We start from the raw sequence: 24,158 nt of genomic DNA on the forward strand, positions 1-24,158 counted from the left end.
GTACCACATTTAGTACTATACCAACAAAGTTTCTTTCTAAAATGTAAATATTTTTCAGATCTCTTCTTAAATGCAATTAGTCCCTATAGCTAAAAAAAGTAACATTTCCAGAAATAGAATAATCTGTAAATCATCCAAATGAACAGAATTAAAAATAAAAATTCATGACATCCCTGTGAAATACTAATACATTCACATTTTAGAGTGTTTCAACAATCAATATTCCATCTAAAAAATGTGACAGTTTAACATATGCATATAATATGCCTAAAAACATGAACAAGAGAAATAAAAATATGGACATATGTTTGTTAAATAGACTAAATGCGACCAATTATTTTTAAAATTTTAATTCATTGATCAAAATTACTGAAAAACTATTAAGTATCCACAAGTAAATTTCTCAAGCATTACACTGAGCTAAAAGAGAGAAAGAACTAATTCATGTGGCTGGAAATAAGGAAGGAAGGACTAAATTTTTCTGTAAAGACTTTAGGCAGAAAAAGTTGAAGCAGACAAGTAATATTTGATGAGAAAAATGGCATAAATCAAATCCAATCTGGAGAAAAAGGGACACTAGAATTAAAGAACCCATGGGCCACAAAATGGCAAAAAGTTTTTGTCTGAAATACCAATCCGTAACAACTGGTCATGGCTCTAGATTACAATATTGAATATTCTAAAGCTGCAACTAGACAAGCATGAGTTACGCAGACACAGGCAAGGTGGTTACAGAAATACCTGCCACCCTGGTACTAGCTTATGGCTTAACTTAATCTGACTGTGAGATTCACCCAAAAAGATTGATATCTCTCAATAAAAAACTTAAAATGACTTCAATTCTTTAGCAGCAATCTCTCTCCAAAAGCCATAAAGTAAGATTTTAACTCTTGGAAAATGGGCATTTCTTCTGAAAAATTAAATTAACAACATACTTCCCACTTTTCAAAGCAAAAGAAATCTATTGTTACCAATTTGGAGTGGAGGGGGGAAAGGAAGAATTTCAAGAGTATTTGTGCTTTTTAGCCTTAGGCAAGACCTTAAAAGGCTTCAAAATCTACTTTGGGAACATTTCTCTTTTTAAATTCTAGTGTGGCAGAGTGGAAAAAACATAGGCTTTGAAGTCAGAGACCAATATTCAAATCCTAGTTCAGTTACTCACTAGCTGTGTCTCTGCACAGACTTATAACCTGAGTCTCAGGTCCCTCATTGAAGTAGGAATACTACCTCATTCTTATCATACAAGGTTGTATTAATAGGAAGGATAAGAAGTAACATCCTGGGATTTCCGTGGTGGGCCAGTGGTTAAGACTCCACTTCTCCACTGCAAGGGGTGCAAGTTCGATCCCTTGGTGGGGAAGTAAGACCCACATATGCCATGAGAAGTGGACAAAAAAAAAAAAAAGAATATATTTAAGGTACTTAGCATGGTGCCTAGCACATAGTAGGTGGCAATAATTGGTAGCTATTATTAACATAAAGTAGTTACACTTTGATGAATTTATTAATTTTACTGTCACCAAGAATTTTGAGAAACATTAGCCTGCTACAATTTTTTCCTTCTTATTAATCAGTTTAACTCTGTGTTCCTTAGTCTCCTCCTTTTCTCTTTTTTCATCTTTCTTATCAGCCACAATAAAGAAATGAAGTATTCTTAATTAGAAAAAATTTTTTAAAAGATATGTGATATTTTCTATCTATAATTTTTAAATATGTAAAAGTATTAGTTCACTTCCTTAAAAAGAAAGGTCACAGGTTCACTTCCTCAATAAAGCTGTCACAGAGAAAAGACAAACAAAATTAAGTTTTTATTAATGTGGTCTCTAGTGATCTTTCTGCTTCTGTGAACAGTCTCTGACGGGTTTTGTGATCTTATTATATAGTGAAAATGCCTATGTTAGGCAGGGAAAAGCTTAAGAACCTCAGAGTGAATTTTTTTTTTTTTGCCACTCTCAATACAGAGACTAAAATAAATTTAAACCGTAATGCAATTTTTATGTTGAAAAGTGGGTCCTGTAAATTTGTTATCCCCAAACTGAATATCACTTACCAGACAGCCACTGTATAGGATGAAATAAATCAATGCTGCTTAAGATTACAAATACTGTGGTACAGATGGGCAGCAGCAGCACTGACCAGACAATGCTTGTAACTATCCTCCAGCCCAACACCTGCAATTAAATAAACAAAATCCCTCAATCATGAAGTCAGTTAAACTATTCCAGTTATTTCGGTTATGCAAATCTTATCTTTTCATACAGGATGTTAATCACTAATATTTACACCCAGATTACAGGCCATGCAGCTGTCTATAAACTCCAATGGTCCGCTACTATTAACAATATTACATATCACTACAGAATCTTCTCCTATCAGTGAACGCTTGCTGTTTTAGTCCAGAGTCAGAGGTCACATTAAATATCACACTTTGGGGAGTGAAGTAGGTTTCATTTAGTTTACAACTATATTTCACAGCAACTTATAGTTGTCTCCCTAGGTTTGATAAACATGTCAATATCTGAAAGTGTATACATATTACTACTAAAATTCTCCAAGCCAGGCTTCAGCAATACGTGAACCGTGAACTTCTTGATGTTCAAGCTGGTTTTAGAAAAGGCAGAGGAACCAGAGATCAAATTGCCAACATCCACTGGATCATGGAAAAAGCAAGAGAGTTCCAGAAAAACATCTATTTCTGCTTTATTGACTATGCCAAAGCCTTTGACTGTGTGGATCACAATAAACTGTGGAAAATTCTGAAAGAGACAGGAATACCAGAACACCTGATCTGCCACTTGAGAAATTTATATGCAGGTCAGGAAGCAACAGTTAGAACTGGACATGGAACAACAGACTGGTTCCAAATAGGAAAAGGAGTTCATCAAGGCTGTATATTGTCACCCTGTTTATTTAACTTATATGCAGAGTACATCATGAGAAACGCTGGACTGGAAGAAACACAAGCTGGAATCAAGATTGCCGGGAGAAATATCAATAACCTCAGATATGCAGATGACACCACCCTTATGGCAGAAAGTGAAGAGGAACTCAAAAGCCTCTTGATAAAAGTGAAAGTGGAGAGTGAAAAAGTTGGCTTAAAGCTCAACATTCAGAAAACGAAGATCATGGCATCTGGTCCCATCACTTTTCATGGGAAATAGATGGGGAAACAGTGGAAACAGTGTCAGACTTTATTTTTCTGGGCTCCAAAATCACTACAGATGCTGACTGCAGCCATGAAATTAAAAGACGCTTACTCCTTGGAAGGAAAGTTATGACCAACCGAGATAGCACATTCAAAAGCAGAGACATTACTTTGCCAACAAAGGTTCGTCTAGTCAAGGCTATGGTTTTTCCTGTGGTCATGTATGGATGTGAGAGTTGGACCTTGAAGAAGGCTGAGCGCCGAAGAATTGATGCTTTTGAACTGTGGTGTTGGAGAAGACTCTTGAGAGTCCCTTGGACTGCAAGGAGATCCAACCAGTCCATTCTGAAGGAGATCAGCCCTAGGATTTCTTTGGAAGGAATGATGCTAAAGCTGAAACTCCAGTACTTTGGCCACCTCATGCGAAGAGTTGACTCATTGGAAAAGACTCTGATGCTGGGAGGGATTGGGGGCTAGAGGAGAAGGGGACGACAGAGGATGAGATGGCTGGATGGCATCGTGACTCAATGGACGTGAGTCTCAGTGAACTCCAGGAGTTGGTGATGGACAGGGAGGCCTGGCGTGCTGCAATTCATGGGGTCGCAAAGAGTCGGACATGACTGAGCGACTGATCTGATCTGATACATATTACAGGAATCATGTATATTCCGCGACTGTGTTTACAATTATTAGATATGGGTTCCTAACTGAGCACCTACTTCATTGTATTCATGTCTGAATTATCAGTGCCTACCTCATAAGACATGGGCTTCCCGCCTGCCAATGCAGGAAACATAAGAGACACAGGTTCCACCCCTGGGTGGCGAAGATCCTCTATAGAAGGACATGGCAATCCACTCCAGTATTCTTGCCTGGAGAATCCCATGAACAGAGGAGTCTGGTGGGCTACAGTCCATAGGATGGCAAAGAGTCAGACACGACTGAAGCAACTTAACACATACACACACACCTCAAAAGAGACACAAGATTTACTGCTGAATACATGAATACAAGAAAAGATCTTGAGGGATTTCAAGCGCAAAAGTGACAATCAGATTTCTCTCTGGAAGGTAAAACACCCTTGTGTCTGTAAGGTGGCTACATTGAAGATGGATGAGAGGGGACAAGAGGCAGACAGCAGACAAACAGGAGGCAGCACACCCCAGCAGCCCAAGCCAAAGATTTCAGTCAGTGTCTGAAGGAAGGCGGTGGCAATAAGAAAGCTTAAAAAAGAAAAACTGCAGCCATCATTCTGATGCACAATCTACAGGACATCAACAGCTGATAAAGGTTATAAAGAACAGGCAAGATTTAGTATTAATAACTTGGGATACAAAGAAAATTCTTCAAGAGATGTGAATACCAGAACACTTGACCTGCCTCTTGAGAAATCTGAATACAGGTCAAGAAGCAACAGTTAGAACTGGACGTGGAACAACAGACTGGTTCCAAATTGGGAAAGGAGTACGTCAAGGCTGTATACTGTCACCCTGTTTATTTAACTTATATGCAGAGTACATCATGAGAAACACTGGGCTGGATGAAGCAAGCACAAGCTGGAATCAAGCTTGCCAGGAAAAGTATCAATAACCTCAGATATGCAGATGACACCACCCTTATGGCAGAAAGTGAAGAACTAAAAAGCCTCTTGATGACAGTGAAAGAGGAGAGTGAAAAAGCTGGCTTAAAACTCAACATTCAGAAAACTAAAATCATAGCATCTGGTCCCGTCACTTTATGGCAAATAGATGGGGAAACAGTGCAAACAGTAGCTGACTTTATTTTTTGGGGGGACTCCAAAATCACTGCAGATGGTGACTGCAGTCATGAAATTAAAAGACGCTTACTCCTTGGAAGAAAAGCTATGACCAACCTAGACAGCATATTAAAAAGCAGAGACATTACTTTGTCAACAAAGGTCCATCTAGTCAAAGCCATGGTTTTTCCAGTAGTCATGTATGGATGTGAGAGTTGGACTATAAAGAAAGCTGAGTGCCAAAGAATTGATGCTTTTGAACTGTGGTGTTGGAGAAGACTCTTGAGAGTCCCTTGGACTGCAAGGAGATCCAACCAGTCCATCCTAAAGGAAATAACTCCTGAGTATTCATTGGAAGGACTGATGCTGAAGCTGAAACTCCAATACTTTGACCACCTGATGCGAAGAACACACTCATTGGAAAAGACCCTGATGCTGGGAAAGACTAAAGGCAGGAGAAGGGGACGACAGAGGATGAAATGGTTGGATGGCATCACCGACGCAATGGACATGAGTTTGAGTAAACTCCGGGAGTTGGTGATGGACAGGGAGGCCTGGCATGCTGCAGTCCATGGGGTCCCGAAGAGTCGGACGCGACTGAGCGACTGAACTGAACAAAGTAGATGGCAGTGCTGCCAGGGTATAAGCACTGTTCTAAAAGGGATCTTACTCCTGTTACTCTTTGCCCGCCACAGAAGGGATGCAGAACTGTTGACTAAACTTCCAGAAGGAAGTACCTCCTCACCTCCTGCCCACAGTGTCCACATTCCTCTAATTTGACAAAATACCCGTCCTGCTTTTACCCAGACCCCAAGTCCAGCTGTTGTCTTTCCGATTCCGGATATTCTTTCCCGCTTCTTATCCCAAGTAGTCAACAAATTAAAGATGTTTGCACTTAGTAGGTACACCTCCCTGACATACAACTCTGTCCCATTCCCCGCCCCAATTCCCATGCAGGTCATCCTTCCCACCATGACCAGCTTCCATTGAGGACCCCTCTCTCACACAGTAACAAGGTTACACTCAGGACGTCCCGCACAGACATACACCTTGTAACCAACTCTCCTTAGCACGCCCCTCCCTACTATATATAACTAGCTTCCACGGAGGATGCCCCGCACAACCCCGAAACCACTCACTCGGGTCTCCCCACCTCCCCACGCGCTCCCCACGCTACTAGAGCCAGCCCCTCCCCCTCCCAGCGCGCACGCGCGACCGACCCCCCCAAACCAGCCAGACCCCCGAGCTAACGAGCGCCTGCCACGGTGCGCGCAGCACTCACGCGCCACAGGATGTCCCGCGACCCTCCGGGGCAGGGCCGACCCGCAGCCGGGGCCATGGTGATGGCGGCCCCTACTCTGAAGGCTGCAGGATACAGCGAGCCCGCCCGCCACCGCAGTTCAAAGGGAGGAAGGCCCCCGGAGGGCCCCATTAGGGCTGCCTCAAACGCTGCCTGGGAGAGGCCCAGCCCAGGCCCCAACCCATCCCTTCGAGGCTTCGTCTGGACAGGCCCAACGGACCAGAACTGCAGCGCAGACACGTCCCCCAGAGAGGGCTGGGACTCCAGGGCCCGCCCTCTGGAGTCCAAAAGGTCTCTCCGAAGCAGGGTCCAGCGGGGCGCCAGAAACTGGGGGCGGCGCTGCATGCCGGGAATTGTAGTCTTCATGGACCTCTGGGAGCAAGGAGGAGCGTTGCATTCTGGGACTGGAAGTTCCAGAGTACAGCATGCTGGGAGTCGAAGTCTTGCCTGCTGTACCTTGTGGCATCCTGGGAATCGTAGTCATTTATAAAGCCGCTAGTCTTGGTGTTGACTGAGTTCCACGATTACAAAGAACTGGCAAAATGATTTGCCTTCGTTTCTTTCGATCTTACTTTTATCTGCTGTCTGACAGTGAAATCAAAGGATGCCGTGGCCCTCTCCACAAAGATACTAATTTTACTCAAATGAAGAACTGTCTTTCCCTAGAGAAACCTTTGGTTTCCTGTTTTCTAGTTCCAGCTCTACCACTTGCTCAGAGGAATATCTTGACTCTCCCTGAGCCTATAAAATAAGGATAAAAATAAACAGGGCATCAGATGATGTGACGATGTACTAAAATACTGTACAAATATTCAGTTCAGTTTAGTTCAGTTCAGTCGCTCAGTCGTGTCCGACTCTTTGCGACCCCATGAATCACAGCACGCCAGGCCTCCGGGTCCATCACCAGCTCCCGGAGTTCACTCAAATTCATGTCTAGCGAGTCGATGATGCCATCCAGCCATCTCATCCTTTGTCGTCCCCTTCTCCTGCCCCCAATCCCTCCCAGCATCAGAGTCTTTTCCAATGCATGAGGTGGCCAAAGTACTGGAGTTTCAGCTTTAGCATCATTCCTTCCAATGAACACCCAGGACTGATCTCCTTTAGGATGGACTGGTTGGATCTCCTTGCAGTCCAAGGGACTCTCAAGAGTCTTCTCCAACACCACAGTTCAAAAGCATAAATTCTTCGGCGCTCAGCCTTCTTCACAGTCCAACTCTCACATCCATACATGACCACTGGAAAAACCATAGCTTTGACTAGACGGACTTTTGTTGGCAAAGTAATATCTCTGCTTTTCAATATGCTATCTAGGTTGGTCATAACTTTCCTTCCAAGGAGCGTCTATTAATTTCATGGCTGCAGTCACCATCTGCAGGGAATTTGGATCCCCAAAAAATAAAGTCTGACACTGTTTCCACTGTTTCCCCATCTATTTCCCATGAAGTGATGGGACCAGATGTCATGATCTTCGTTTTCTGAATGTTGAGCTTTAAGCCAACTTTTTCACTCTCCTCTTTCACTTTCATCAAGAGGCTTTTTAGTTCCTCTTCACTTTCTGCCATAAAGGTGGTGTCATCTGCATATCTGAGGTTATTGATATTTCTCCCGGCAATCTTGATTCCAGCTTGTGCTTCATCCAGCCCAGCGTTTCTCATGATGTACTCTGCGTATAAGTTAAATAAACAGGGTGACAATATACAGCCTTGACGTACTCCTTTTCCTATTTGGAACCAGTCTGTTGTTCCATGTCCAGTTCTAACTGTTGCTTCCTGACCTGCATACAAATTTCTCAAGAGGCAGGTCAGGTGTTCTGGTATTCCTGTCTCTTTCAGAATTTTCCACAGTTTATTGTGATCTACACAGTCAAAGGCTTTGGCATAGTCAATAAAGCAGAAATTGATGTTTTTCTGGAACTCTTTTGCTTTTTCGATGATCCAGCATATGTTGGCAATTTGATCTCTGGTTCCTCTGCCTTTTCTAAAACCAGCTTGAACATCAGGAAGTTCACGGTTCACATATTGCTGAAGCCTGGCTTGGAGAATTTTGAGCATTACTTTACTAGCGTGTGAGATGAGTGCAATTATGTGGTAGTTTGAGCATTCTTTGACATTGCCTTTCTTTGGGATAGGAATGAAAACTGACCTTTTCCAGTCCTGTGACCACTGCTGAGTTTTCCAAATTTGCTGGCATATTGAGTGCAGCACTTTCACAGTGTCATCTTTCATGATTTGAAATAGCTCAACTGGAATTCCATCCCCTCCACTAGCTTTGTTCATAGTGATGCTTCCTAAGGCCCACTTGACTTCACATTCCAGGATGTCTGGCTCTAGGTGAGTGATCACACCATCATGATTGCATAGTAGCTTTCCTAAAACCCCTGCTTAAGAAAGAGCTAGTTCATCTTCTTTGCCCCTTGTTAATCCCTTCCTCCATTCAGCTACATGGAACTTGGATGTATTGCCTGCCATATTGAACTACAGGAAGAAGGTCAGACTCTGCTGCTGCTAAGTCACTTCAGTCGTGTCCGACTCTGTGCGACCCCATAGACTGCAGCCCACCAGGCTCCCCCGTCCCTGGGAGTCTCCAGGCAAGAACACTGGAGTGGGTTGCCATTTCCTTCTCCAAACTCTAGACAAAGTTAAATACTGAGCTAAAAGAAAACTTGATTACTTGGAGCAATCATACTATTTGTGGGCTACCTGCCTTTACTTTCTGAAACTAAGGAGCTAGTAGCCTATAGCTGTTGAAACTACCACAAGTGCCCAGAACCATCTGCAGTTGCTTTCCAAGCCTTTGTTTCTTCATCAGTAATAAAAAGGTGTTGCAAGATGCTGTATTAGATCAGATTTTGTTTATAAATTATCTGCCACACAGTAGAATTTCAATATATGCTAAGTATGATTAATAAGAAGATTACAGGCTTTGGAGTCAGATAAACATGGGTGTGAACACCTGCTCTGCCACTTAATATATGTTTCATCTTGGGAAAGTCACTTTATCTTTCTTGGCTCTTGTAAAAAGATTTAAAAGCATCCCTATAGACAACTAAAGCATACCAGAAGGACATGTATACTAAATAGATGAAACTATAACCTAGTCTTCCAAAATGAAAGAAAACTAAGAAAATCATATAAAATATGAAAGGATAGCACTAATTAGTAGTAGAAAAACTCAGGATTATTACATTGAATGCCAGATAGAAATAGAAATATAGCAACAATCACTGTAGAAATGGTGGTTGAACTAGGAGGAAGTCAAGAACAAAGAAACAGGAGATTAATGCCATAAGAAAGGAAGGACTTTTTCAAAAAAAAAAGGATTTTTTTAAAAAGAAATAAATAGAGATGTTAGGCAAAGAAGATCTACTATATGAATAACTGGAGTTCCTGAAGAATCTGGACTCTCATTTTTAACCTCAACTCCCAACAAGGTAAGGGATATGGAAATTATTTTTGCTAATATTTTTAAGTGAGCTATCATTTTCCTAGGGTTTTCATTTCAAAACCTTCACATCGTATAGTCCTTGGCATCTTATAGCCTGTTAGTGGAAGGGGTTAGTGGTAGCAAATAACCCTCCTTTCTCCCCATCTGTAACCTTTTTAGTGTTAAATTCAATCCTTTGAAGAAAGAAGGCTGCTGACTCTTGATAAAATGTGATTAGCTGTTTCCAAAGACAAAATAAAAGGCATTTATTTTAAAAGACAGCTCTTTGGACATCGAGAGTCTCTTGTGCAACAGTATTTTGATGAGTCAAGCAAAAAATAAATTTGAAACACATGGATGATATTTCCTAAGGGGGCATGGAAAACACATATTCCCCAGGATAAACTATTTTTCTTTTACCAAACTGAAGGCTTGAGGGAGAATTTGAAAGGTTCAGCAAGTTAAAATGAGGCTCAAGCTCCTCCTCCTTCCTTTGATAACCCCTCTCTGGAGCCAGGCTGCTAGTCCTGATGGCTGTTTGCTGGGTTCGATTTCAAAGGAAAGAACAAAGAAGGGAGAGGCAGATCCTTGAGGGAAAATCCACACAATACAAACAAAGTACGTAATCCAGGCTTCGGACGTGACCTTTTCTTCCTTTTAAACTGGCCTGAGTTGTTTGCAAAGTCTAATTTTAACTTCTACCAGTGACACAGAGAGAGTAAAATGGAATTTGTGGGTGAAGGAAGGTGAGGCTACTTGGTGCCTGGTCTCCAAGTATATGAGGAAAGTGAAAGTCGCTCAGTTCTGTCCGACTCTTTGCAACCCCATGGACCATACAGTCCGTGGAATTCTTCAGGCCAGAATACTGGAGTCGGTAGCCTTTCCCTTCTCCAGGGGATTTTCCCAACCCAGGGATCAAACTGAGGTCTCCCGCATTGCAGGCGGATTCTTTATCAGCTGAGCCACAAGGGAAGCCCAAGAATACTGAAGTGGGTAGCCTATCCCTTCTCCAGTGGATCTTCCCGACCTGGAAATTGAACCAGGGTCTCCTGCATTGCAGGCAGATTTTTCACCAACTAAGCTATCACGGAAGCCCTATGAGGAAAGACAGGATCAAAAGCAGGATAAGTTCCTGGTAAGCAACAGGTAAAAGCTTTAGAGTCAGACAAATGCATATTTGAATCCTAGCACCTTGGTAATAGGTTAGTGTGAGCAAATCACTCAAGCTCTTAGTGCACAGGTGTCCTCAACTATGAAAAGGAGGATAATAGTGTAGTGTACACTGTCCTTTCTTTCAATCTATCTACCTAGCTAAATGGAGCCCACATTACCCACCTTCAGATAATGTGATAGTCATTAATACTGTTCACCAAGCATTTCAGGTCTCTTGTATTTTAGGCATATAGTAGGATTATACTTGGTGGTCTTCTTTAAAGTTAGGTGTGACCATGTGATACTTCTGGCCAATGAATTATGAGAAGTGGCATGTGTCATTTGTAAGTGAAAGATTTAATTGTCACTGTGAGACCTTCCAGAGCTCTTTTCCTCTGGCACAGTGACCAACCCTACATGAGAAGTGCTCATTCCAACAACCCAGGGGCCTGAGTGACTACAATGAACAGCTTCCCTGCCAATCTGTGATGAACTTGTAACATGAGCAAGAAATAAACCTTCATTGTTTTAAACTGCTGAAATTTTGGAACTTATTTTTTTTTAATTAACTTATTTATATTTGGCTGGGTCTTCCTTCCCCTGAGAGGGCTTTCTCTAGTTGAGGAGAGCTGGGGCTACTCTTCGTGGTGGTGCTCGGGCTTCTCATTGCTGTGGTTTCTCTTTTTGTGGAGCACAGGGCACAGTAGTTGTGGCACATGGGCTTAGTTGCCCCGAGGCATGTGGAATCTTCCCTGACCAGGAATGCAACCCATGTCCCCTGCATTGGTGGATTCTTAACCACTGGACCATCAGGGAAGTCCGAATTGCTTTATTATTGTAGAATAATCTAATCCATCCCAGATGATACAAATAGTGAACCAATAAATGCAATTACCTAATGAGCACAGGTTGAGTGGACTGTGCTGGGTCCCAGGCATGAAAATCAGAGTGAAGTTGCTACTGTCAGAGTTGCTTAAACTGGACATGGAATTGCCATGTCTTCCATGAAGCCTTCGCTATTGAATCTCTCCTTCTAAAAATTCCTGTAATTCCAGCATTCAGTGAATACGTGTGGCCTTGAGTAGCACAGAAGAGAAACAGCAAACTTTAGAGCCAGACAATCCTACTTTCAAGTCCTAGCTTTGCCCCTCCCTTGCTGAGAAGGCTACAGATCTTGCTCTGGTTGAACACTTATTATTGATACCTACTGAATACTGCAAATCATACTATATAAATTTAATTCTCACACTCGCCCTTCAAGATCAGTTTTACATATATAGACACACACAGTGTGGTCCCAGGCACGTAAGTCTACATACATATATATAGACTCTTTCTGAGGCAGCCAAGCAGAGAGGAAAGTGAAGCAAGGATTCACACCCACATCTATGTGAAAATTTCAACTCTGTTATACAAATAGTTTTTCACTCTGTGGCTTGTTTGTGTGCTTGCTCACTCTTTTTTTGGTTTGACTATTTACGAAGCTTTGTACTTTTGTTCTAACCATTTCCTGTTACATTTTTAATCCCCTTTATAGGGGAGAGCAATTATTATCGATTTTTTTCCTCTTATGAGCAATATTATCTAATAACTTCTTCTTCCTTCACTTCTTCTCCAGCCTCTGGTTGGAAGCGATATTTTGGTTAATAACTATAAGGTGATCAGTAAGCTTTGTCTGCCTCTTACATATGTTCTCCCCATTCTCTATTTTGTTAGTTTTACTGTATATTAAAGACACATAAGCATTAAAAACTATATTCTCTCCCTTATAACCATCACTTATCATTAGTTATACAAGTAAATATATATTTAGTGCTCACCTCCTGTTATGTCAATGTCTCACTAGTCTGGTTGTCTGAAGTATGTTCCCTAGAAGATGCCTCAGCAAGGTGAAGAGAATGATCCCTGTGTTCTTCCATGCTGATAATGTTTTGTCTTTGGCCGTCACACCTGAAAGTCAGTTTGGCTGAATGCAAAATCCTTAGGTCACCCTTCCTTTCTTCAGGTATCTTAAACATATTGTTACTCCATAGTCTCCTGACATAAAGCACTGTTGTCAAGTCTGATCACAACCTGATTTTCTTTCCCTTATAAGTGAATCTGTCTTTTAGCCTGGATGCCCCAAGTATTTTTTCTTTAAAAAAACCCACTAATTTACTATGTCTCGGTGTTGATCTGGGTTGATTTCCCCAGGCACAAGGCATGCCCTCACAGTCTTGAGTCTTTTTGTTTTTAGGGAAGTGTTTTTTATACAGCTTTTTTTTAAATGTATTTTTTCTCCTCCATTGTCCTGTTATTCTTTTCCCTACATGGACAAATATACTACAAATTTAGATAGTTAAGTCTGCCTATATTCTCTATTTGTCATTTTCTCTTGAATTCTCAGTTCAGTTTAGTTCAATCGCTCAGTCATGTCCGACTCTGCGACCTTTGCGACTTTTTGCGACTCTGAATTCTCAGATTTCTCTTATTCATGCTGCAATTTAAACTTTTTTCTTCTTTCCAAGTTTTACTCCCTTAAGGCATTAAATGTTGTGCAAAATCTATGTTAGTCTTATATTCCTTCTAGTTCAGTCTTCACTTGTGAAATGAGTTTTCCCTTTTATTTATAATTCTTTCCTGAGTTTGAATACCTAATTTTTGCTTTCTATTTCTGACTTGTGCTTGTCTTTCATATCTTGTACTATTTCCTTAATTTACCTTTGCTCATTTTGAAATTACAATTTTTATCTGGTTTTGTGGGCATGTCTTTCTGGAATGCTTTCATTTCATTAAGGATGTTTTTCTGCCCCATGTTCTCATGAGCAGAAAACATGTTCTCATGTTTTCTTATGAGATTTGACTGCAGTCTCTCTGTTCCTTTTTTATATGAAATTAATTTTCCTGCACACTTAGCAGGGAGGAGTGAGTTAGGATAGCTTTGCTACATTCAAGGCTCTACAGCTTCCTTGTCTATGTTTCCATTAAGTGTTCAAATGAATGGCTTCATACTTTCTAAGACCTTCTGGCTCTGTTCCCCTCCCCCACTCATTTGGCCCTTCCCTTTCCTTTGTCCCAGATATCCCTGGCCTACCCCTGGAGAAGGAAATGGCAGCCCACTCCAGTATTCTTGCCTGGAAAACCCCATGGACGGTGGAGCCTGGTAGGCTACCGTCCATGGGGTCGCAAAGAGTCGGACACAACTGAGCGACTTCACTTTCACCCTATTTGTAGCCTGGTCCCTGAAGTTTCTCGTCTGGTATCCTGGAAAGACACTTTGGCTGGTTTTGAGGGTCCACAGCACCTGAGCTACTCCAGCTTCTTCAGTCCTTACTTTGGACCCCTTCTTCTCGTCAGCCGCAAACTGCGTTGTGTAACCCCTCTCTCCCTCAGTTCCAGCTGCTGGTATTCTATTGGCCCTTTGTACTTTCCAGGGAGTACCTGTTGACTATTTTGGGGTTCTCTGATTTTCAGATTTCTCAGACACTCTTGGTTCCCTCCTTCTCTCCACAAAAATGCTGATATCATGCAACTGTTTGAGCCAACAGCAGTTTCCACCTACACGAATTTTGGGGTTTGTGGTGCTATCTTGTTTCCCAGTTTTGTTACAGATGTCCATAAAAGTTTTTGGTTTTGCTATCCCAGTTGCTCTATTTTTTGTTTGTTTTGCTTTGTTTTTAATGAGGGAATTCAGGGAGACTTTAAAAATACCACTGCCATCTTCCCAGAATTCTTTTCTCTCAACTCTTTACATGATGCCAACCAGTGAAATCAGACAGACAATGTCAAACCACCATCCATGATCTTTTCTAAAAGTAGAAGATTCTGAGATGTAATAGTTATCAATCTAAACTCATTCTGGTTTCACTTAGGGTGGCAGTGTGCCCAGCTAAGAAGCACCTCCCAGCCTCCCTTGCAGCTAGAGATGACCATGTAATCCAGTTCTGACCAATAAGATACAAGCATAAGACAGCAGTGGGGCTTTGGAGAAAGCTCACCAAAAGTCAGGTCAACTCAACTGGCCAACCAACCCCTTTTGCCCTTTCCCTTCTTTTCACCTGTCAAAAGCTGAGCTGAGCTGCAAAGAGCTGAGGTGCCAAGTATCTGTGTAAAGTAGTAAAAATGAAACTAACGGTCAATGATTGACTCATTTATTGTGACAGTCTAAGCAAGAGACTAAACAGGAGAAAGTGCTGGCTCCCCAAATGTTCCATTTTTCTCCCTGGCACAGTACCAGGCAAGAGTCAGATGGATTAATACAGATAATCAGGATTGTCTCACTGCTGAAGGATCCCTAAACAAAAGGCTCCTGCCTTTTTGCATACCCAGAGGCGGGGAGAAGGGAGCAGAGAAGGGCTGAGAGTGGAAAAGTACTACACATTTTTTTTTTTTTAGTACTACACATTTAGAGTGGAGGAAACATTTCAAGGCCACACACTTGCCCCCTTCCCTCCCCCCACCACCCCACAGCCAGTAAGTTGGTCTCTGCAGAGGCACCTAAGAGAGGCCATGGCTAGGTCCCCCTGCCCCCCATAAGAAGCCTGGGCTAAGGCTGGGGTGATGGTAGAGTGAGGCCAGAGCCCTTGATTGCAGATCCCCTCAGAGGGTGCAGTGCACAGGCTCTGTACCTTCCCATGAAGCTGTGGGTAATGCTATGAATTAATAATTGCCTATGGCTGGGTCTGAAATATGACACATAGGTTTTAAGCTTAGAGCTGGACTCCTCACTTCCTCCACTTTGCTAGAAAAGGAAGCAGGCATATTGGGATCAGATGATGACAAATTCATGCTAACGCCTGCTGAACAAAAGAAAGAAAATAGAAGGCAGAGTCCCTGATGGCCTCATGGAGCAGCCATGTTAACCTGAGACTGTTTCCAAACTTCTATTTACATGAGAAAAATAAAACTGCTAATTTGTTTAAGCCACTGTTTTTCTGGGTTCTTTTACAGCTGAATGCAGTTCTGCAGGGCTACATGGGGCTCCCAAGGGCAGTGGCTTCCTAAAGGGTGATGCTGGTTGGTTCATGAAGTTTTCACTGGTACTTGGTAGATGAGAAAGAATAAGTAGCAGTCGGTTTTTCATAAAGGAAATTTATTCAAGTTTTTAGTACTGAGATTATGCCCTTCCAGATCCTTTGATATTATAATGTCCTCTCTTTCATGAGATGATGGTGCTAATTTATGATGCTGGTTATGTCTAAAATCCTTACTTAAAAATTAAATTCTGACCACTGTATAATGAATCTCTAAATATATTTTTGGAAAAATGTATACTTAAAAATTCACACTTAAAAATACTTAGTAGTAACTAATTTGCCCATCAAAATTGGATATTTATATGTGCCTGGAAAAAAACTCACTGTTTTTCTTTACTTGAACACTTACCATACTTCTGTGACCATATATGTGGGTTTCCCATATTAAACAATTTTTATATTAACTGCCTGGAGTTAGTGCAGACCTACAGGTTAAGGGTCTTAATGCTAATTGCAAGCAGTGGGTCCCCAGGTTACCCACTGTCATGGCAGTCTGAAGGCAGATTGGAGAAGAATTCCCAGACACAGAGCATTTCAGCAGAGAGTGAGTTTATTAAGAACAAACAGCAGAGATGATGTGGGAACTGCAAGCACAGAGGGCCAACCTCCTGAGACCAGGGAAAGTTGACCAGACACTGTTAGAACACCAGGCTGGCTCAAGGGAGAGCCAACGCTTTTTGTGGGTTAGTAGCCAATGTTTATAGCCTCAAGACAAAGAAAATTCCTGCTGGAAGGTTGGCATTAGGTGATTGGTTAGGGTGCTATAGAGTGAGTACTAGGCTGGACATTTTTTAATAATATGGAGCTTCCCAGGTGGCACGATGGTAAAGAATCCACTTGCCAACGCAGGAGACACGAGACTCAGGTTTGATCCCTGGGTCGGGAAGATTCCCTGGAGCAGGAAATAGCAACCCACTCCAGTATTCTTGCCTGGAAAATTCCAAGGACAGAGAAGGCTGGTGGGCTACAGTCCATGGGGTTGCAGAGTTGGACATGACAGAGTGACTATACACACACATTAGGTCAGGAAACTTGCTGGTGATGATCAGGGGACATCAACTTTGGCAACAGTTATGAAGGAGCTCAGTCAATTTCAGAGGTGACCTTGGTTCTAGGCTCCCCTTCTTAGGCCTTGATGCAAGGCCTCACAAACCTGTGGCCTTGGAATAGGACTCTACACCAATGACTTCTGCCTGATTCAGCTTATAAATTGGAGGTTCCCACAATCCCCTCTTTTGGTTTGATAATTTGCTCACAGAACCCAAGAAAACAGTTCACTTACTACTGTTGGCTAATACACAAAGGACATTTTAAAGGATGCAAATGAACGGCCAGATAAAGAGACACATAGGGTGAGGTCTAGAAGGGTCCCAGGAGCAGAAGCTTGTGTCCACCTGGATTTGGGGGCACACCACCCTCCCAGCACATGGATGTATTCACCAAACCAGAAACTCTCCACACCTAGTTCTTTGGGTATTTTTATGGAGGCTTCATCCATAGATGAAGATTGACATGAATTGATAGTCAATGATTGATTAGTAACTGTGTTTCTTGTCCCTCTCCTCTCTATGGAGAACGGGGGTTAGGGATGAAAGCTCCAGGCTTCTGATCATGGCTTGCTTTCTTGTAATCAGCCCCATCCAGGGGCCCCCAAGTCTCCTAGTTAGAACCAAAAATGCTCTACTACCCAGGAAATTCCAAGAGATTTAGGAGTTCTGTCAGATACTTCTATAGCTCAAGAAACAAGGGTCTCAGGGGCTCTCTGTCAGGAACTGGTACCAAAGACCAAACATCAGGACAGAAGATTCTCCTAGTACCCCTATTCACAAGAGCTTTAGGGGCTTTTGTCAGGAACTGGGACAGAAACCTACATATATAATATATATAAATATTATTTTACAATATGCTTCTGGTCTTCAATAAGAGAAAAATCCTGTCACGTTTGGTGAGAGAAAGGAAGGAGAGATGACAGATGGCTTGTACAGGGGAATTCACAGGATCCACATGTGTAAGAATCACTGCCTTGGGCAGCAGAAGTTAAGTATTCAAGAAAGAGTGAACCAGGGCACCAGTTCAGAGGGTGACTGGAGAGTATGATGGCCAGGTTCTTAGAAGAGTACTTGAAGACAAAAGAAATATTTAGCTGGAGAAAAGTCAGGGGGCGCAGAATAGCAGCTTTCAAACATCTGAAGTTATCAAAGGGAAAGAAGCTTAGACTTGATTTGAGAGCCCAGGGTTAGTGCTAGGACCAACCAGTGAAAACCGAAGAGGCCCTTCTCACAGCATGAGCAGTTCAGAAGGAATGGCTGCCTTGGTGAGGCTGAGGCTGGTGACCCTTGAGCAGGGATCACTGGACTGTCAGATCCACAAGATCAGGGACCTTGTCTGTTTTGTTCACTGCCCCAGTACATAGAAAGGTGATCAGCACACAGTAGGTGTATAATATATTTGTTGAATAAGGTAATGGGGGTGACATTCAGCATTTGATAGGAGGTTTGCCAAAGTGACCTTAATCAGCTAAATTAGCCTGAATTTGTGCACAGCTTTCTTTATCTCTGTGTTGTTGTTCAGTCGCTAAGTGATATGCAACTCTTAGCTACTCCATGGACTGCAGCACATCAGGCTTCCCTGTCCTTCACCATCTCCCAGAGTTTGCCCAAACTCATGCCCATCGAGTCAGTGATGCCATCCAACCATCTCATCCTCTGTCACCCCCTTTTCCTCCTGCCTTCAATCTTTCCCAGCATCCGGGTCTTTTCCAGTGAGTCGGCTCTTCATATCAGGTGGCCAAAGTACTGGAGCTTCAGCTTCAGTATCAGTCCTTCCAGTGAATATTCAGGGTTGATTTCCTTTAGGATTGACTGGTTTGAGCTCCTTGCAATCCAAGGAGATGACCTGCATCTTCAGCCTTTTAACTCTAAATGCGTCTTTGCAGTTGTCTTGCAGACACATGACGCAACAAACAAATAAACGGGGACTCCGGTGCCGAAGAAGACAACAGAGACAGAGGGCAGCCAGCAGTCCTGACCCGGCAGAAATCAGGTGTGTGTGGTATGCATTTTGAACACAAAGTATAAAAAAAGTGTCTTTGAGGTGTCACTGGTTTCTCCCTTTCATGAACTCTAGACAGGAAGCAATGCCACCCAGAAGAGGCGCTCAGAGGGCTCTAAAAGAATTTTCCAAAATGTGTATGTCAAAATAGGTAATAGGTAAACATGTTCTTTTCTTTTTTAATATCTATTTACTTGGCTGCACCAAGCCTTAGGCACAGCACATGAGATCTTCAGTTGCAGCACGCGCACCCTAAGTTGAGGCATGTGGGATCTAGTTCCTTGACCAGGTATTATCGAACCTGGGCCCCCTGCACTGAGAGCGTGGAGTCCTAGCCACTGGACCACTAGGAAAGTCCTGGTAAGCACTGTTCAATACTTAGAGGAGGAAAAATTCTGATGTTCATTCTAACCCCAACACCCCAAAAGTTAGCACGTGAAGTCAAGACTCCCAGCAGCCCGCCGCAGGCTGACAGTAAAACATCAAAGAAGCTGAGGTCAAAGTCATAAAGTACAGACACAGACATTATTATTTGCATTTTGTATTTATTTTGCAACCATTAGATTCAGCTGCCCACAGTCAGGTCACCAAAGACAAATTTTCAGACTCACTATGAATCCAAACCAAAGTTCACACTGTTTAGCCACTTGAGGATGGCAAGGGGAGCAGCGGCTCATCTGGGTAATCTGTACACAAGCCAGAGAAAAGCACCCCAGTTAGGATGGAACCATCTCAGGGATTAAGGGCGTGCCTAATGTGAAGCACACCACGTGACTGTGAGAAGCAAATGCCAGGCGCCAAAGTAGCCTCCCACCCCCTTGTATTTCTCCCCAAATCAGCGCACAGTCACAATGACAACCAACAGCATAACGAAGAGCTGAATGACATGAGTCTCAACCACATCTAACTCTTGTTTGTTAAATAGGAGATGATCAGGCTTCAGTGTGGCACCACCCAGATGTTGGGTGTTGGGGCCATTCCATCCATCTTCCTGATGGCTTTGGTTGTTCTGCTTTTCTACAGTGGATGCCATGTCCAAAAGAGCCACACTCCAAAACCCATCGAAGAGAACTGAAGAGCAAAAAGAGTCACTCTCAAGACAAAGGTTCCCCCAATACAGGAAGGATTCAGAGAGATAACTTCGACACCAGAGCAGTCTGCAGCCACCAGCTCTCCAAGCCTAGAGCTTTGAGTCCTGATTTACAGGTTACAGGGAAGACTTACTGCTAGATCAGAGATGACATTTTAAAGTTTTTCTCCATTTCTTTGGAAACCCAGTGACTTCCTCGGACACAGATCCCAAAGCTACCTTCACCCAGTCTCCTCAAATTCTTCTTTGTGACTGCTCTGTTTGGTGCTAGAGAAGAAAAGATAAAAGAAAATATGGAAGGGACTTTCCTGGTGGTCCAGTGGTTAAGACTCCACACTTCCACTGCAGGGTGCACAAGTTTGATCCCTGGTCATGGAACTAAGACCCCACATGCTGCACACACAGTCAAAAAGAAAATAAAAAGAAATACGGAGGGACATAAAAAGATTTAGGAGCTGAGAGATGACTGTGTTTATTTAAACACAAGCTGGAATCAAGATTGCCAGGAGAAATATCAATAACCTCAGATATGCAGATGATACCATCCTTACGGCAGAAAGTGAAGAAGAACTGAAGAGCCTCTTGATGAAAGTGAAAGAGGAGAGTGAAAAAGTTGGCTTAAAGCTCAACATTCAGAAAACTAAGATCAGGGTATCCAGTCCCATCACTTCACAGCAAATAGATGGGGAAACAATGGAAACAGTGACAGACTTTATTTTCTTAGGCTCCAAAATCACTGCAGATGGTGACTGTAGCCATGAAATTACAAGACGCTTGCTCCTTGGAAGAAAAGCTATGACCAACCTAGACAGCATATTAAAGAGCAGAGACATTATTTTTCCAACAGAGGTCTATCTAGTCAAAGCTATGGTTTTTCCAGTAATCATGTACAGATGTGAAAGCTGGACAATAAAAAAGGTTGAGCGCCAAAGAGTTGATGCCTTCAAACTGTGGTGCTGGAGAAGACTCCTGCAAGTCCCTTGGATAGCAAGGAGATCAAACCAGTCAGTCCTAAAGGAAATCAAACCTGAATATTCATTGGAAAGACTGGTGCTGAAGCTGAAGCTTCAATACTTCGGCCACCTGATGTGAAGAGCTGACTCATTAGAAAAGACCCTGATGCTGGCAAAGATGGAAGGCAGGGTGAGAGGGGTCAACAGAGGATGACATGGTTGGATGGCATCACCAACTCAATAGACATGAGTTTGAGCAAGCTCCAGGAGATGGTGAAGGACAAGGAAGCCTGGTGTGCTGCAGTCCATGTTGTTGCAAAGAGTCGGACACGACTAAGCAACTGAACAACGACAAGCTTAAGGCTATACAGGGGACAATGGCAGGATATGAGGCGGGATAAGTAGATTAGGGGTAGTTTGTGGCAATACAGGGAGTTTGGGTTTTCTTATTTAGATGACAGGAGGCCAAAAAAAAAAAATTAGTTTTTAGGTATAAGAGTGATGTAGTCAAAGGCTCAGTCAGATTTATAAATTTTAAAGACTCTCATAGCTACATAACACACACTGGTGGCTCAGCAGGTGAAGAATCTGCCTGCAATGTGGGAGTCTGGGTCAATCCCTGGGTCGGGAAGATCCCCTGGAAGGGAACAGCAACCCACTCCAGTATTCTTAACTGGAGAATTCCATGGCTACAGTCCATGGAATCACAAAGTGTCGGACACGACTGAGCTACATATAGGATAAATCAGAAGGAGGAAAAGAAATGAGACAGAGAAACCCATCAAGCTATTACCATAGTCTAGATGTGAGATGATCAGGTCCTTAATGCTGGGTATGGTACTAATAGGGCAGATTTGAGAAATATTTCCAAGGTAGCATAGACAAGTCCTGCTGGCAGATAAGATGTGGATGATAAGAGGAAGGAATCTACATTGATGCTGAGGTTTCTAGCTTGAGTGGCTAGGTAGATTTCTTTTTTGTGGCTTACGGAATCTTAGTTCCCTGACTGGGCATTGAACCTGGGCCCTCAGCAGTGAAAGTACAGAGTCCTAACCCTTGGACCACCAGGAAATTCCTCGGTAGATTTCTTAATTTATCCAACAAATACTGATGGAGGACTCATGTGCCAGGCACTGGATACAACGATAATAAGGCAAACATGGTTCTAACTCTGAAGAAAATTACAGTCCAGCAGGGGAAACTATGGGATAAGCAAATATATAAAACATAATTTATGCAAGGTACAATGAAAAGAGAAGTCGCTCAGTAATGTCTGACTCTTTGGGACCCTATAGACTGTAGCCTACTCGGAGAAGGCAATGGCACCCCACTCCAGTACTCTTGCCTGGAAAATCCCAAGGGTGGAGGAGCCTGGTAGGCTGCAGTCCATGGGGTTGCTAAGAGTCAGACACGACTGAGCAACTTCATTTTCACTTTTCACTTTCATGCATTGGAGAAGGAAATGGCAACCCACTCCAGTGTTCTTGCCTGGAGAATCCCAGGGACAGGGGAGCCTGGTGGGCTGCTGTCTATGGGGTTGCACAGAGTCGGACACGACTGAAGTGACTTAGCAGCAGGCTCCTCCATCCATGGGATTTTCCAGGCAAGAGTACTGGAGTGGGTTGCCATTTTCTTCTCCAGGGGATCTTCCCGACCCAGGGAATCGAACCCAGGTCTCCCGCATTGCAGGCAGACGCTTTACCATCTGAGCCACCAGGGAAGCCGGGTACAACGAAAGGGCATGATAAAGAATCAAACCTGGTCTGGAGTCAGGAGTGGATGGTAGTGCCATTCACTAAGACAGGAAAATGTAAGAAGATTTAGTAGTTGGGCAGATGAGTTTGGTTTTGAACATGATGAATTTGTGGCATCTGTTGGTACGCTTGGTTGAGGATTTGCAAGAAATGGGAACTTGGAAAGACAGGTAGAGATATGGTCAAACCCAGGAAAGATGAAGGAATGTGGCAGAGAGGGGTTCCTAATGCATGGCCTTCCTCCTAAGAGAATGAGCCAGGCCTCCCTGAGGACCTCATCAGGGGAAACGTCACAATCAGGGTCAGCATTTAAGCACACCACAAAGGTGATGCTGAGGCAGGGCAGACCTGCCTAAATCTACCTGCTCTAGAAAAGGGAAAAGTTGCCAACCAAATAGCTGTAAAAAGTGGTTGGAGAAGGGTGAATGGTATAATGTGATGGAAGGACAGAACCTAAAGTCCTGATTGGCCTTCTGGTAAACATCAGCGTTGGGTTCTGAAATGCCTAGTAAAGGTAAGGACAAGCCAGCCCACAGGGAAGTCATGAAAAATTCTGTTTTTCTCATCTTTCTAGCTGTCTGTTCCAAATTAATGTCAAGACTGGACAATGACATGAAGACAGAAAATTCCCTCCTCCCACTACTAACTGTTACTAGGTGGCCTGTGGGGCAGAGGCTGGAATTCCTGGCACTTAGGCTGAGGATAGCAAGTAAGATACCTTTTGGGCAAGATGTGGTCCACAATGTCACCATCAGCCAGGACTCCTTCGCCACTTTCAGGCCTAAGACTTGACTCCCGGTCACTTCTGGCTCCCACTGTGGTAGCCCCTCTGTGGCATGCCCTGCTCCCCTCCTGGCCCCATCCTTGCATCCAAGCTGGACAATGTCAGACCACTGCCTCATCTGAGGTATTCTAATCAGAAGTTCCCAAAGTCATGATTCTCTCTTTAACTTAGCAAGGCCTGCTAGTCTGTGTGATGCAGGACATATAAAGTTGGACTGTAGGGGACTTTCCTGGTGGTCCAGTGGCTAAGACTCCCTGCTCTCAACTCAGAGGGTAGGCCTGGGGATTCAATCCCTGGTCAGGGAACTAGATCCCACATGCTACAACAAAGATCAAAGAGCCTGTGTGCTGCAACTAAGACTCGGAGCAGCCAAATAAATTAAAAAAAGAAGAATTCATTGGGCTGTAAAATCTGGGAAGGTAAAGACCTATCTCCATTATTCACCAGTGGCCCAGTCCTCAATGAACAACAAGAGTTTCCAAGCAACTTGGCAAATGATCCAAGTTTTGAATGCCATGTGGTATGTATATAATCCTCCCTTGTTCAAAATCAAGCTTTCCCCAAATGCCTGCTGAGTGCTGGGGCTATAATGGTAAATAAATCTCTGACCTCAAGGAACTCTCAGTCTATGAAATCACAGTTAATAAGAAAATGGCCATAAAAGAGAAACATACAAAGAGCTCTACCACAGCCCAGAGAAATAAGTAAGTAATATTATCTGGAGAAGTAAAGCAA

At 43.0% G+C, this 24,158-nt stretch overlaps 2 protein-coding genes across 11 annotated transcripts in view; both read right to left on the reverse strand.

Moving 5' to 3' along the window:
* The window catches only part of NDC1 (NDC1 transmembrane nucleoporin), a 60,379-nt gene extending 53,343 nt beyond the window's left edge, over positions 1–7,036 (reverse strand). The window contains exons 1-2 of one of the 3 annotated variants that reach the window (XM_086389202.1): positions 6,184–7,036; positions 2,051–2,171 (exon numbers count right to left, since the gene is read on the reverse strand). In XM_086389202.1, the coding sequence (XP_086245328.1) occupies positions 2,051–2,171; positions 6,184–6,567 (505 nt within the window). In that variant the 5' untranslated portion in view covers positions 6,568–7,036. The remainder of the gene's footprint in view (positions 1–2,050; positions 2,172–6,183) is intronic. The other 2 variants (XM_086389210.1, XM_086389211.1) reach the window with 2 other exon arrangements.
* Positions 7,037–16,323: 9,287 nt separating this feature from the next.
* The window catches only part of YIPF1 (Yip1 domain family member 1), a 40,040-nt gene continuing 32,205 nt past the window's right edge, over positions 16,324–24,158 (reverse strand). For 2 of the 8 annotated variants that reach the window (XM_086389276.1, XM_086389330.1), the window contains one exon: positions 16,324–16,721. The gene's annotated coding sequence lies outside the window, so the exon portion shown is untranslated. Of the gene's footprint in view, positions 16,722–18,225; positions 18,958–19,367; positions 20,200–24,158 lie in introns of those variants that run through there. The other 6 variants (XM_086389261.1, XM_086389315.1, XM_086389255.1 and 3 more) reach the window with 4 other exon arrangements.

This window comes from Bos grunniens, chromosome 3, assembly GCF_055505025.1.
Source record: "Bos grunniens cultivar Pamir isolate PY7600 chromosome 3, Bosgru_T2T1.0, whole genome shotgun sequence".
NCBI classification, from domain to species: Eukaryota; Metazoa; Chordata; class Mammalia; order Artiodactyla; family Bovidae; genus Bos; species Bos grunniens.